Source organism: Ovis canadensis, chromosome 5, assembly GCF_042477335.2.
Source record: "Ovis canadensis isolate MfBH-ARS-UI-01 breed Bighorn chromosome 5, ARS-UI_OviCan_v2, whole genome shotgun sequence".
In the NCBI taxonomy this organism is placed as follows: domain Eukaryota; kingdom Metazoa; phylum Chordata; class Mammalia; order Artiodactyla; family Bovidae; genus Ovis; species Ovis canadensis.
In genome coordinates, this window is record NC_091249.1 from 80,585,455 (window position 1) to 80,601,014 (window position 15,560).

General features: G+C 42.8%; 1 protein-coding gene across 3 annotated transcripts in view; it reads left to right on the forward strand.

Moving 5' to 3' along the window:
- The window catches only part of SGCD (sarcoglycan delta), a 1,056,171-nt gene that overhangs the window by 891,659 nt on the left and 148,952 nt on the right, over window positions 1–15,560 (forward strand). For all 3 annotated transcript variants that reach the window (XM_069592487.1, XM_069592486.1, XM_069592485.1), the window contains one exon: window positions 9,489–9,576. In XM_069592487.1, coding sequence (XP_069448588.1) covers window positions 9,489–9,576 — 88 coding nt within the window. The remainder of the gene's footprint in view (window positions 1–9,488; window positions 9,577–15,560) is intronic.

Sequence of the window (15,560 nt, forward strand, 5' to 3'; positions counted from 1 at the left end):
AGTTGACCTTGGTCCCCTGGACAAAATGGTGTTTGTCAGTTTTCTCCTCTGAGATGTTTCTGTCCCCTCTTCCATGCTGTGCTCTTCTAAAGGAAGTCGCTAAGTTTATCTATCTTTAAGGAGCAGAAAATTAACTGAAAAATGTTTGGAATTCGTCTACATAGCAGAGTTTTTTTTTTTTTTTTCTCCATTTATTTCTTTAATCATTTATTTATATCAGAACTGGACTCACAGATTTATTTTATTCTGCCTTGGGTAATAATTAAATGCTGCAATATTTATTTTGTTGTTCACATTGGGCTTCACAGCTTGACCATTGGGAGCTTTTTCAGTTTGTCTCCTGTGTTCCTTTGACACGGTCCCCCATAATGGTGGGATGTTTTTCTGGGTTTTGTTTGTTTGTTTCTGAGCACTTCCTTCCTTCTGACCCTGTAAGATGTTCCAGGCTCATCTTTCTTATTTCTTGCCCCTGTCCTCAAATTGGCTGTTTTCTAAGCGCAAACTTCCTTCTGTAGGTTTTTGTCTGTTTCTTTGTTATAGTTTACATACAATTTTGATAGCTGCTGTGCTAGGCCCTTGGCATATACTATCTTTTTTAACCCTCATATCAACAGCGTTAGGTAGCCTTTAACTTCATTTCATAAATATAAAAAGTGAGTCTCAAAAAGGATTTACCCACTGCTACACAGTTAGTTAATAAAAGAGTTAGGATTCAAGCCCAAATCTGACTCCGGAGCTTGCACTCTGAACTGTTACTCCACAGGCCAGGTTCCCTTGTGTTCTAAGTCAACATTAGGTGGAAGATCTGCTATTGTAAACTGCTGTGCCATTTTGTTAGGCAGATAAGGCAGAAGCCAGCCCAGTTCTCCTCTGGGAAGTTGCTGCAGGATGCCAGCTACACTGATCCCTTCCTTCTCTGAACCTCATTCCTACTGAGAGTGGAAAACCTTCCCTGAATATGGAAATTCTTTATGTGCTTTCTTGGGGTTTTCTCTGTTTATCTGCATTCCTAGATCAGATTGTTAGTTCCTCTGAGAGCAAAGAAAACACACTACCAGGTAGGATTATGAAGATAAATAACTTCAGAACAGACTGTGTTGATGCAGCTGGCATCAAAAGCAAGTATTAAAATCTGTGCCCTTCATACCTGGACAGCATAGATCTCAATGGAAGGGATGCTGTATTATTATCATGGTTATTTTCCGTTTCCTGATGGACTAGGAGCTTTCCCTTTCCTGTTGTCCAGGGCCAGTTGAGTTCAGTTGCTCAGTCGTGTCTGACTGTTTGCAATCCCATGAATCGCAGCACGCCAGGCCTCGCTGTCCATCACCAACTCCCGGAGTTCACTCAAACTCATGTCCATCGAGTCAGTGATGCCATCCAGCCATCTCATTCTCTGTCGTCCCCTTCTCCTCCTGCCCCCAATCCCTTCCAGCATCACAGTCTTTTCCAATGTCAACTCTTCACATGAGGTGGCCAAAGTACTGAGTTTCAGCTTTAGCATTATTCCTTCCAAAAACACTCAAGACTGATCTCCTTTAGGATGGACTGGTTGGATCTCCTTGCAGTCCAAGGGACTCTCAAGAGTGTTCTCCAACACCACAGTTCAAAAGCATCAATTCTTTGGCACTCAGCCTTCTTCACAGTCCAGCTCTCACATCCATACATGACCACTGGAAAAACCAAAAACCATAGCCTTGACTAGACGGACCTTTGCTGGCAAAGTAATGTCTCTGCTTTTCAATATGCTTTCTAGGTTGATCATAACTTTCCCTCCAAGGAGTAAGCACCTTTTAATTTCATGGCTGCAATCAAAATCCGCAGTGATTTTGGAGCCCCCCAAAATCAGACTTTTCTGACACTGTTTCCACTGTTTCTTTGTCTATTTCACATGAAGTGATCTTCGTTTTCTGAATGTTGAGCTTTAAGCCAACTTTTTCATTCTCCTCTTTCACTTGCATCAAGAGGCTTTTTAGTTCCTCTTCACTTTCTGCCATAAGGGTGGTGTCATCTGCATATCTGAGGTTATTGATATTTCTCCCAGCAGTTTTGATCCCAGCTTGTGCTTCTTCCAGCCCAGTGTTTCTCATGATGTACTCTGCATACAATTTAAAGAAGCAGAGTGACAATATTCAGCCTTGATGCACTCCTTTTCCTATTTGGAACCAGTCTGTTGTTCCATGTCCAGTTCTAAGGGTTACTTTCTGACCTGCATATAGGTTTCTCAAGAGGCAGGTCAGGTGGTCTGGTATTCCCATCTCTGTCAGAATTTTCCACAGTTTATTGTGATCCACACAGTCAAAGGCTTTGGCATAGTCAATAAAGCATAAGTAGATGTTTTTCTGGAACTCTCTTGCTTTTTCCATGATCCAGTGGATGTTGGCTATTTGATCTCTGGTTCCTCTACCTTTTCTAAAACCAGCTTGAACATCTGGAAGTTCACAGTTCATGTACTGCTGAAGCCTAGCTTGGAGAATTTGGAGCATTACTTCACTAGCATGTGAGATGAGTGCAATTGTGCAGTAGTTTGAGCATTCTTTGGCATTGCCTTTCTTTGGAATTGGAATGAAAACTGACCTTTTCCAGCCCTGTAGCCACTGCTGAGTTTTCCAAATTGCCGGCATATTGAGTGCAGCACTTTCACAGCATCATCTTTCAGAATTTGAAATAGCTCAAATAGGAATTCCATCACCTCCACTAGCTTTGTTCGTAGTGATGCTTTCTAAAGCCCACTTGACTTCACATTCCAGGATGTCTGGCTCTAGGTGAGTGATCATACCATCGTGATTATCTTGGTCATGAAGATCTTTTTTGTACAGTTCTTCTGTGTATTCTTGCCACCTCTTCTTAATATCTTCTGCTTCTGTTAGGTCCATGCCATTTCTGTCCTTTATCGAGCCCATCTTTGCATGAAATGTTCCCGTGGTGTCTCTAATTTTCTTGAAGAGATCTCTTGTCATTCGCATTCTGTTGTTTCCCTCTATTTCTTTTCATTGATCACAGAGGAAGGCTTTCGTATCTCTTCTTGCTATTTTTTGGAACTCTGCATTCAGATGCTTATATATTCTTTTTCTCCTTTGCTTTTCACTTTTCTTCTTTTCACAGCTATTTGTAAGGCCTCCCCAGATAGCCATTTTGCTTTTTTGCATTTCTTTTCCATGGGGATGGTCTTGATCCCTGTCTCCTGTACAATGTCAGGAACCTCCATCCGTAGTTCATCAGGCACTCTATCTATCAGATCTAGGCCCTTAAATCTATTTCTCACTTCCACTTTATAATCATAAGGGATTTGATTTAGGTCATACCTGAATGGCCTAGTGGTTTTCCCTACTTTCTTCAATTTAAGTGTAAATTTGGCAAGAAGGAGTTCATGATCTGAGCCACAGTCAGCTCCCAGTCTTGTTTTTGTTTACTGCATAGAGCGTCTCCATCTTTGGCTGCAAAGAATATAATCAATCTGATTTCAGTGTTGACCATCTGGTGATGTCTATGTGTAGAATCTTCTCTTGTGCTCTTGGAAGAAGGTGTCTGCTATGACCAGTGCATTCTCTTGGAAAAAGTCTATTAGCCTTTGCCCTGCCTCATTGCGTATTCCAAGGCTAAATTTGCCTGTTACTCCAGGTGTTTCTTGACTTCCTAATTTTGCATTCCAGTCCCCTCTAATGAAAAGGACATCTGTTTTGGGTGTTAGATTTAAAAGATCTTATAGGTCTTCAAAGAACCGTTCAACTTCATCTTCTTCTGTGTTACTGGTTGGGGCATAGACTTGGATTACTGTGATATTGAATGGTCTGCCTTGGAAACAACAGAGATCAATCTATTGTTTTGGGGATTGTATCCAAGTACCACATTTCAGACTCTTTTGTTGACCATGATGGCTATTCCATTTCTTCTAAGGGATTCCTGCCTGCTGTAGTAGATATAATGGTCATCTGAGTTAAATTCACCCATTCCAGTCCATTTTAGTTCACTGATTCCTAGAATGTTGATGTTCACTCTTTCCATCTCCTGTTTGACCACTTCCAATTTGCCTTGATTCATGGACCTAACATTCCAGGTTCCTATGCAATATTGCTGTTTACAACATTGGACAAGGACAGTATATAGTATGTTCTAGACACTCAGTATACGTAAGATGCTTAAGAGAAGTTCTTGGGTCCTGGACTAGACACCATTTGCTCTTGACTTACACAGTTTAACCTGCTTTTTCCACTGAAGAAAGCAGAAGTAAGAAGTGGCCCTAGAGATAGACTGATAGCAGTGAGAAATGATAAGCCTCTGCTTCATTCAGAAACCTCACTCAAAGAGACAGTGAGAGGACAAAACTAACAGGAGTAAGCTCACATTGTCACAGAGAGAGGAAGAAAAATGATGGAAAGGGATGACAGACAGTCAGGGAGACAGGGCTGACCAGGCAGAGCTGGGATCTACAAACATGCGGTGAAAGAGAGTAAATAATCAAGGAAGAGGATCCATGATACAGAGCCCGGAAAGTCTCAGGAGCTAGATATCCCTGAAGACTTGAGCATCACTGTCCAGAATCAGTAGAACAGGGTTACTTTTCCACAACGCACTTGAGGCGCAGTGCCCAGAGCCCACAGTAGTCATGATGCACTCTGGAGTGAGGCTGACAAAAGGCCCTGGTTGGAAAATCTGCATAAAGACCAACTGAACTCAGCATCTATACCCAGATCCCACCCCCAACTGACCCAGCTAGGAAGTAACCTCTCCAGCCTAGCAAAAGATAGGAGGCTTGTTATCTAGAATGTTAAGCTATCCAGAAGGATTAAAAAGTCTTCTCTCGATAGAAAAGAGGCAAGAATATATACAAAAGAGAAAAATCACAATTGGAAAATAAACCACTTAAGCCAGTACATAGATTAAATGTGTGTGTGTGTGTGCAAGTGATGATAACTGCAATGAAGAGCAAAAGGATAAATTTGAAGTTGTAAATGAGGAGATCAAAGTCATAAAACGTTGGGGAGGGGAGTAAGAAAATGAAGATTTCTTTTAGAATTTGTTTGCACCTATATGACCACCCATATGATCACCAGTGTAAAGCAAGTAAATATAATAATGGTTTAACATACTTGAAAACAGGGTAATCACAAATGAGGAAACATTCAGTAGATTTACAAAAACCAAAAGGAAGAGAATTCAAACATAATTCAAAAGAAAACTATCAAGCCACAAAAGGAAAAACTGAAAGAAAGGAACAAAGAAAAAATACAAAATCAACTAGAAAACAGGATTTTAAATGGCATTAAATACATACCTCTCAATAATTACCTTAAATGTCAATGCACTAGCTGCTCCAATCAAAAGACATAGAGTGGCAGATTGTATAACAATAGGCTGCCTACAAAGGAAAACTCCAATTCAAATGATACATGCACCCCAGTGTTCATAGCAGCACTATTCACAAAGCCAATGACTTGCCCAGGTCCAGATCTCTGATAATCCACAACCCAGTTTTGGGTCTGCCAGACTACTTTCTAGTAGGTGAGGCTAAGCCTCCCCCTGGTCTCCCACAAGCCCCTTGTCCTTGGATGGTTGCCTTGAGGTTAGTTAGGGAAATTCACTGGCCCCAGAGCAGACTGTCCTGAAGCAGAAATTAACCTCCCCAGCCCCAGGGGCTACAGTGGGGAGTAGGAGGGAGAAAGGAAATAGAAGCAGCTAAGTGGGCAGAATTTAGTGTCTCCTCAGACATGGAAGTGTTTCTCCTACTCATTACGATACCAAGAGACCCCAGGGGTGTTTTCTTGGCTGCTTTTCCCTGGTTTAACCTCAGTCAGCCAAAGCAGAGAACAAATATGATGGCGCTGACCCAGCTGTCAGGGGAGGCACTTCAGAGTTTGTTAGCTGGTGGTTCCTGCTGTTTTCCCAGCAACCTTTCTGTTATCAGGTATTTGGGAGGATCACAGCAAGATGTCCCAGGCTAGAAGGAGGCTTTTTGTTTAAATCCTGATGTAGCAAAGACTGTTTGCCAGCGTGATCAACAGATCAATTAATGCTAAGGTATTATATTTTGACATAGCAATAAAAGGGAATGGCTGGCTATATTTTATCTCTCGCTGTAAACTTTGATCAAAGCTGTTAGGAGATTTTTTTTTTCTCCTCAATAGAATTTTGTGAATATTAAGGACAGGCAGGTACATTTGAAAATACTGGCATCTGAAAGATAATAGTGGAAAACTTGCAACTATAGGGAGATCCTTTGAAATCTGGAAACAGAATAGTGGATGTAGAAGATACCCAAACCTTAGTTCACAGGTGGATTGTAAGGATGAGGATATACAAAGAAAGGTCATCTTCCCCGCCCTCCATTCTTTCTTTCTCCCCCAACCCCCTCCTCCTCCTGCCTCTGTCACTAAACTGCCCTGTCCACCCTGTTCGCCAACCTTACCAACTATAGGGGACTTACTGTGTGCCTGGAACGTAGAAGGTTAATTACATATAGAATTTAATATTTGTAATCAGATGCATATTTTAATAACTTAACAATAATACGTGCAACATCACATATCAAGAAACTTGAGACAGAACCCTTAACTTGCTCAGTCAGCCAACAGGAACGCGGTATAGATTGGAAGCTTGGTAGCTTGACTCCAGGGCTTCGCTGTGTGCTTGGCTCATAGAGAGGGCTCAGTTGTGTCAGCCCCAGCTGCTGCTGCTGTCAGTGTTGCAGAGAATGAACCAGAGAGCAGTTAGGTTGCTCAGAATCACACACTGGTCAGTGACTGTGGAGCTTATACAGCTCTCTGATTCTGGGTCACCCCTCTCTGCAGCGTCAGGTTGCTCAATATATGAAGAGTTAGTACATTAACTTCTGGAAACCTATATCCCCCTTGGAGTTTCCAAATTCTGAATTCTCACATTGCTTGAACTTAAAAAGCTTACCTTTTAAGTTTTCAGTAGAAGAGTTAAGCACTGCCAGAAGCAATGGCAAAGACAAACAATTTTTGGTTAATATTTGTTTTCTAACAGATAGGGGAAAAAAAGAACTATGTCAACTTTAGATTCAGTGTATTTCTTCTTCCCTGTTCCAATTAAAAAAACAGCAAAAAAATATTCTTTATTCACCAGGAAAAATTTTAATTTTAAGCCATTAATGAAGGTGGGGGTCAGTGAATCAGTGGTTGCCTGGATGTGGCACTTCTCTCTTCCCTCAACACTAGGACAGGAGCCCTCACTCACGGTTAGCTGGTTCCTCAGGGCTTGAGTGAGTCGTCCATCCATTTTAGCAGTTAACCTTGGCTGAGAGGGCCATTGGCGTTAACCGTCAGTGTGTGGACAATGCCTGGGTGGTGGCCGCCCCACGCCCCACTCAGCCTCTTGTGAAAACAACTCAGACCTCGACCTGAGCTGCAGTCAGCACAGCCTTGCCTCTTGACCATCTCCAGGCACAGGGCTGGGCCCACGAATCGCCAGTTTTAGAAGGAAAAATAGATGTGAGAGTCCATAATCTTCCTTGTTTTTTCGTTCCAACTTGGGAAAACCCTATCCTACCTTGGGAAATTGAGCTCACACATGACTACCCCCTTCGCTTCTCTCTACGCATCCTTAAGCCAGGAATAGCCTCACGCTTCAGGGACGTCTCAGCACGCCTTTTGCCACTTTCTAATCACCCTTGCCGTCCCCTGCCTGGTATTGTAGGTGTGTGTGCTGTGTCATTGTTCCCATTGGAACGTAAAGCTTTGAAGGTGAAGGGGGTCTTTCCCATCTTCACTTTCCAAACAATTCATGGCACAGTGGTTTCTCTGTATTTGAGACTGAATCTGTAGTGGCTTTACTAAATTTTCAGGCAGATGCCATGTGGCAACAGGGTTTGAAAAGATGAGGATGACTACACAGTCTTTTTTCTAGTAACAACTATCTGGTTACTGACATATTCTGTCAGAGATTCATCCTTTGTTTTATAGCTTTAGTTTATTCCAAGCAAAGAACATCTAAGTTGAGGGTTGACAAACTATGGCCTATGGCTGCCTGTTCTCAAACAACCAGTGAACTGAGATGGTTATTGGTGGTGGTGGTGGTTTAGTTGCTCAGTCGTGTCTGACACCTTGTAACCCCATGCGTCGTAGCAAGCCGTGGGATTTTCCAGGCAAGGATATTGGAGTGGATTGCCACTTCCTTCTCCAAGGGATCTTCCCAATCCAAGAACTGATAGTTTTTAGTATTTTTAAAAGGGGGAGGGGGGAGAAGAATGATATTTTATGACACGGTAAGATTATATTGTTTAAAATGTTATGAAATTCAATTGTCTTTGTCCATGAAGAAAGTTTTATTGGAATACAGCCATACCCATTTGTCTACATATTGTCTATGGCTGGTTTGCACAAAAACAGCAGATATGAGTAGTTAACACGGAGACAATATGTCCCACACAGCTGAAAATATTTATTATCAGGACCTTTATAGAATAAGCATGCCAGTGTTTGTTCTGAGTCATTCTCAGAAATGACTGCCACCATGTGAAAGAGGAATCAGGTGCCCTTTTGATAAAAGGGAGATGGATTGAAGGTAGAGGATGCCTGGAAGAAAAAAAATCTGAATAAAGAGAAGGAAAAAGGGGGAGGCAGAGGTCTTCTTGGAGATGCTGGATCTCCTGGATTGTGTGTCCACATGTGGTAAACATCTCTACAAAAAGCAGACCATCCTCCCGCAGAGCACCTGGATTCTCAGCTGGTGGACCTGCTGGAGGGGTAGACCTAGTGTATTTCACACAAGCCTTTGCTCTCCACTAAGGGCTCTGCATGATTAATCTGGAGAAACTGGTGAACCAGAGAGGGTGAAATTAGGAGACTGTCATCATTCCGGATCATCCCGTGTACCAGAGCTAACGACCATCTACAGCAAGAGCTAAAGGGCTCTGTGTTCTTAAAGTATTGAATTCAACAAATTTGGGTGTATATGTGTATATGAAATGTCTTTTAAGTATATATGTCTATCTTTGTGTCTCTTTGGGGAAAATCCATTTTGGCTGAATGCCAATTAATTATCATATATGTGGGGATAACTAAACAACTAGGATTTTCCAATAAAGATACATCAATTCGAATTTCATTTCCCAGGTGATTCAGTAGTAAAGAATCTGCCTGCCAGGCAGGGGATGCAGGTTCTATCCCTGGGTTGGGAAGATCCTCTGAAGAGGGGAATGGCAACCCACTCCAATATTCTTGCCTGGGAAATCCCATGGACAGAAGAGCCTGGAGGGTTATAGTCTATGGGATTGCAAAAAGTCAGACACGACTTAGCCACTAAATAGCCAAAAAAAAAAAAAAAAAAAAAAAAACCACAAAGATCAGTTCAGCCCTTGGAGAGTTGGGATTACAGTTATTTAGAAATCTTTTGTCACCATCTATAAAATAAAAAACTGAATCTATTTTATAGTGCAGGGAACTTTATTCAATATCTTATAAGAACCTATAATGGGGGAAAAAAGAAATCTGCTATTTTCATGTGTTTCTCTTATTTTCTTATTACAGGGTAACGCCCTCTACTTCAAATCTGCCAGAAATGTTACAGTGAACATCCTCAATGAACAGACTAAAGTACTAACTCAGCTGATAACAGGTAAGAAAAGAAAGAACTCAGCAGGGCCTGGTCCAGGCTAAGCACTCAGAAAGCATCGAACGGAAGGGTGAATGAAGCACCATGTGACGGATCTAAGACGGAACGTCTGCTCACACATTTTACAGCCTCAGAAAAGAGAACAAAGCATGTGTTCCATGATGCTACTCAAGGGTAGAGGCTCATTCTATACACACATTTAACTTATGCAAATCTGATGATACTCATTTAGAGGGTAGGGAGGAAGAATAAACAATTTTTCATGTAGCATGGCCCCTAAACACCAGCCAGCTGCTTCAGCTGGTGCTCAGCCACAGGGAAGCTCTCTCCTCCAGTGCTGCAGGAAAAGCTGGCTGTGTTGGATTAATTGGGAGATAGCACAGCATATACAAAACCGTGCACATCATACTTTATGGATTGTAAAAGGGATTTGTAGTGATAGTTTGAATCCGTGCCATATTTGCCCTACATGCTGACTTTGAACCTAGCTCCATTGCGAGCTGCAGCTGTATTCCTCCCCCACCCCGAATATGTTTCTGTGGTTCCTTTTAATAGAGCAGATCTGCTTCTAACAGCCATGGAAAGCACTCAGTGGGGTTTAAGCTGCATAGGCCTGAAATTTAAACGAGGATAGGTTATTCACAATAACGACTCTAATGATGAACACGGGTCTCATGGTCACATAATGTTTTGGGTGGTATTACCCACTCTGTAGGTTATGAACAGCAGCAAACAGGATCCTCTGTGCACCCCCACAGCAGATGGGAGGAAGGGACTATGTCTGAATGGCATTGTTAGACTTCCAGACAGAAGATGCCATTTGTTTGGCTTCAGGGCTGAGAGAGAGGTATACAGATGGACATTTTGAGAAGCCAGTTGCCTGAATGTCCTGATAGATAACTGGGACTGAAACATCTGGAGCTCCACTCATCAACATGCCACAGGGAGGCAGGTGCCTTTGTGCCCAGACTCTCACTGGGGCAGGGGTGGGGGAGTGTGCCTCACTCTACCGCTGCAGGATGTGGGTGTCTGGAGGGATGCAGTCAGCCGGTGGGTGACTTGGACCAGCTCCCACTGGAGGAGCTGCTGTGGCAGAGCCCGAAATCCATAAACAACAAGCTCTCCAGCCAGCGCCCGGCTCAGTGGCCTGGCTTCTCTAACATCTGGCCCGCAGTCACGATGCTAAATAATTAAATAAACAGCTTCAGTAAGCAGTGATTTAAGCAGCATGTGTGAAAATTGCCTCCAGGAGGGAAATAAATCCGACCTCCAGCTCCCAGATTCCTGCGTTCAAAAGGAACTTATTTAGCCTGTTGATCATTTGCCATTTATTTGCAGTGGGAGATTTGGTTGACTTGAGAGATTTTGTTTTGATAAGGCTGGAATTGGATGCATGACTGTTAGGAAGAGTCAGTCTCTCTCTCCCTCTCCTTCCCCACCCCTCCCCCCATCCCCACGTTTTACTTCTCTTCCAGCTCCCCTCTTTTCTTCTCTCCACCCCTCTTCTCCCTCCCTATCTCTCCTCCTCCCTGGTCTCCCTCTGCCTCCCCCATCTCCTCCCTCTTCCCTCTTTCTCTAATTCCTTCTTTCTTCCTCCTCCTCCCTCCCCTTTCTCTCTCTCCTTTTCCTCTCCCGTTGTTCTCACTTGTCCCTCTCTCCTCCCCCATCTTCTTTCTGTCTCCCCTGCTCAGGGAAGACCCCAGAGCAGAGGCCCCTGTTTATCTCTTAAGGTAAAGCACAAGGTAATATCAAATGAGATGGGCTAAAAGCCAGCCTAGCACCAGCTGGTAGCAGACTTTCAAGATGCCTTCTAGAGTGGATAGTGCATACGTCTAAGTAGAATCTCCAAAACAGATAGCCAAGCACAGACTCCCTAAGGTTTTTCTTCAGGGTTCTCCTTTTACATTGATACACGTGGTGGAAAGCACAGAGCAGGTCCAGGAGAAAATACCTCCTAAGTCCTGTTACACTTTGCAGTGCACTTACCTGACAGCAAACGCTGCCAGCTGCCCGAGCAGCCAGGTTTACTAAGACAGTCCTGAGGATTCAAGAGTTCTCCTGCTTATTACCTAATGACTGTCTCAGAAGCCCAGAAGAAATTCTAGTGTTGGCAATTCAGAAGATCTTTTCACAAGAAACAATGTTCTAAACAAAGGTTAGGTTCCCAGGCGAAATCACAAACACATATTTGGCTCATGCCTCTGCTGGTTTAGCACTGCCTTGGTAGTAGGTGCAAAGGGGGAACCCTCTGACCTGCAGAGAGGAAAGCTGCAGAAGTCTGACACAGCATCTGTCCAGAGTGGGAAAAGGCCCCAGAATGAAGGGGATGAGGAAAGAAATGAAACTTCAAGGCCCCAGGTCCTTCCAGCTTCCAGATGGCAGTGGCAGGCCTGGGACACGGCTGGCGCACCCTGATGGAGGAGGTGAATTGAGGAGGTGCTTCACACATAGACCACTGTCAGCAGAAAGGGATTAACTGAAAATGAGTTTCAGGTTACAAATTATGATCTTTTCCATCCCAGAGAGGAACAGTGAGTTTTCCAGGAGACCTCCTGAGCGGTCTCCAGCTCCATTTACTTTTCTCTGTAGAATTTTTTTTTTGTTTTTTAAAGATTTCACCAACATTCACAGAGGTTTGGCAGCCCCAGGTGAAATCAACAACAGAACAAACCATCTGCACTATGGAGCCAGTGGTCTGTCTTTGGGGTTTTGGCTAAAACGCCAACTACTGAGCTTTATATACACAAATGATTCTGGCCCCAGGGATGAAGTCCATTTTGAATTCTGAGAAAGCCTGAAAAACAAAATAACTTAATTGTCTTGTGTTCTCTGTTAGCTGTCATCTCTTCAGTACACGCACTTGCATCTCACACACTGTTAACAGGTTCAGAGAAAACTCAGCTTACACACAGGCCAGTGTCCTTGACTCCTTGGGAGTATGTCTCGTGGTCTTGCCTTGAAAGCACAGTTCAGGTGTTTGTGTTCCCAAGTCATTACAGCATATCTGAATGAATCCAGATTGGGCAAATTGCACTCACCCCATGCCCATGCTGAGATCCTTCATTCATTCATTCATTATCACTGGACTTCCTTATCTACAGTCTTCACCCTAAAAAGAAATAGTAGCATCCTCAAAGCGTTTCCAAGTAATACAGGTTTTACTGAAGGTAAAACTGTGACTGAGTGGATAGCTGCATCTTAGCCATCCTTAAGCAGCCTAATCCCAAACCCTCATTGTACACGTCTGTCCTTACAAGCCTCTCTCATCCTTGACTCTATCTTCCTAATACCTCGCATTCTCAAGAGCTCCTCTTCTCATTGCACCAGACTCCTTTCCCTTTCCAGACAAGTAAACATGCATTTTCTGCCATGAAACAATTCTGAGACTGCAGTTCCAGGTGCAGATCTACCATTAACTCACTTGGTGACCTTGAGGGAGCCCTTGGCTTTGCTGTCACTGGCTTCCCAGGTGGCACTAGTGGTAAAGAACCCGCCTGCCAATGCAGGAGACACAGGAGATGCAAGTCCAATCCCTGGGTTGGGAAGATCCCCTGGAGGAGGGTTTGGCAACACACTCCTGTGTTCTTGCCTGGAGAATCCCATGGACAGAGGAACCTGGTGGGTTAACAGTCCTTAGGGTCACAAAAGAGTCAGACACAACTGAAATGACTCAGCACACATATTCTCACATCCAGCACAATGGCAGTTAGAGAAGACAATGTCTTAGTCCCATGCCATTTGGAAATGTGTGCCCTGTCTGCTGTTTCAATCCCCCACCCATTAAAGAGCTTCTCCAATGTCCTTTGTTTTGTCAGAGGTCCAGCTAAATTGACAAAATGATGTGAAAGTGGGAAGTTCACTCAGAGACGATCACCCTTCATTTATTTCAGTGTATTGAGAACATTACATTAGCAAAATGGCTGTGGTCATGACCCCAGTGGTGATGATCACAAGAGCAGCCCCCCTACATTTCACAGCTCTTTTCCACCTGCAGAATTCTTTGTATAAACACAGTATAATTCAGTCATTTTAACCTTTCTTTGAGATGGATAGAAGCGATGGTAGCACAATTTCAAAGATAAAGAAAATGAGGTTCCGAAAGATCAAATGATTTTCCCAAAGTCATATTACCAGAAAATGAGAAAGTTGGGACATGATTTTTACCTTCTGATGGTCTTCTGATAGTGCGATAGTCTTGCCAAAGAGTAGAGTGGCAGACAGCAGACATCCAGGGGCCGACCTGGCTCTATCCGCCAAGCTTTGGTGTTCTGTGTGAACAGAATTTCACAGAACATCAACATCAGACAAGGCCACTTAGTGGCCATGAAAGATAGGGACAAAACAAAAAGCAAACACAACTGTGATCATGTCTGAGCATAGATTAAAAATAGAAACGTTTTTCCAAACCACAAGAATGACCAAACTATCCTCTATCCCCCTCTAATATGAGTGACTGCTCTTTATCTATTACAGTTTTAGCATTGTTCTGGTCCTCCCTCCTCTGGATAAGATTTACTAAAATGCTAATCATAAATTTGCTGTCAGTTCCTGACAGTATCTAATCCAGAACCTAAAGCCCTTCCCTCACATAACCTATCATAAAGGGCCAGATCCTATAAGTTCTTACTTCTTGATGAGAAACTCCACAGTTCTGCGTGGTGTGTGTTCTCTTTTACGGCCATGAGCTGAAAATCCAATTTGTTCAACTCCAGTGTATTCCTAGTGATCTTTACATGGAAGGCATTGAAGGCCATTTCATTACTACTTTTTACTAATAAGTGACACATCTTGAAAAATGACTAGATAAAAAAATGCTATGCAATTTTTTCCTCCACATCCAGGAGTTCCACATTCTTGTATTCACCAACTAGAACTAGAAATATTTGGGAGAAAAAAATTCCAGAAAGACCCAAAAAGCAAAACTTGAATATGCCCCCATGCTGGCAACTGTTTACATAGCATTGATATTTTATTTACAGCTATTTACACAGCATACATTGTATTAGGTATCCTAAATAATTCAATAATTTAAAGCATGCAGGAAAATATGTATAGGATATATGTAAATATCATACTGTTTTATATAAGGGACTTGAGAGTATCCATGGATTTCAGTATCCAATGGTATCCTAGACCTAGCCCCCACAGATACTAAGGGAGAACTGTATCAGAATCCCCTGGGCAGTTTTGCAGAAAATATAAGCTTTCTGGACTCTACCCTCAAATTTCTTTCTATATGAATTTCAGACCAAAAGATAAATTCCTTTTTGATCTCAGGTAGGATCACTGAGGATGATTATACCCCTAGGTTATCCTGATGCATTTCTGTGGTCGAAGTTTTTGGAACCTTCTGAACTTCTGGTATTTAGGTATCTCCATTTCTTTAAGAATTCTAACACACTAACCTGTTCTAATTTTTCTGTAGTACCTAAGGAGAAGGCAATGGCACCCCACTCCAATACTCTTGCCTGGAAAATCCCATGGATGGAGGAGCCTGGTAGGCTGCAGTCCATGGGGTTGCTAAGAGTTGGACATGACTGAACGACTTCTCTCTCACTTTTCCTTTCCTGCATTGGAGAAGGAAATGGCAAGCCACTCCAGTGTTCTTGCCTGGAGAATCCCATGGATGGGGGAGCCTGGTGGGCTGCTGTCTATGGGGTTGCACAGAGTCAGACACAACTGTAGCAACTTAGCAGCAGCAGCAGCAGTAGCTAAAACTCTCTGTGGTTTTCTGTTTGATTTACTAATACATGTTTTAATGTATATTGGCAGGTAAGTGCTGAGGGATCAGGGACTTTGTCTTCCTTTCACCACTACTATAGCCCCAGCTTCAAGCATAGCATCTGTTGTTATAGATAAGCCCTCTAAAAGTTATTTTTTATTGAGTGAAATTCTAGCATGAAAGATTCAATAGCTTTCAAGACAATTACAATATATTATAGCCTCTTCTGCTAGAAGATGAGTTATATACTTGTCTGGTGTCAAAA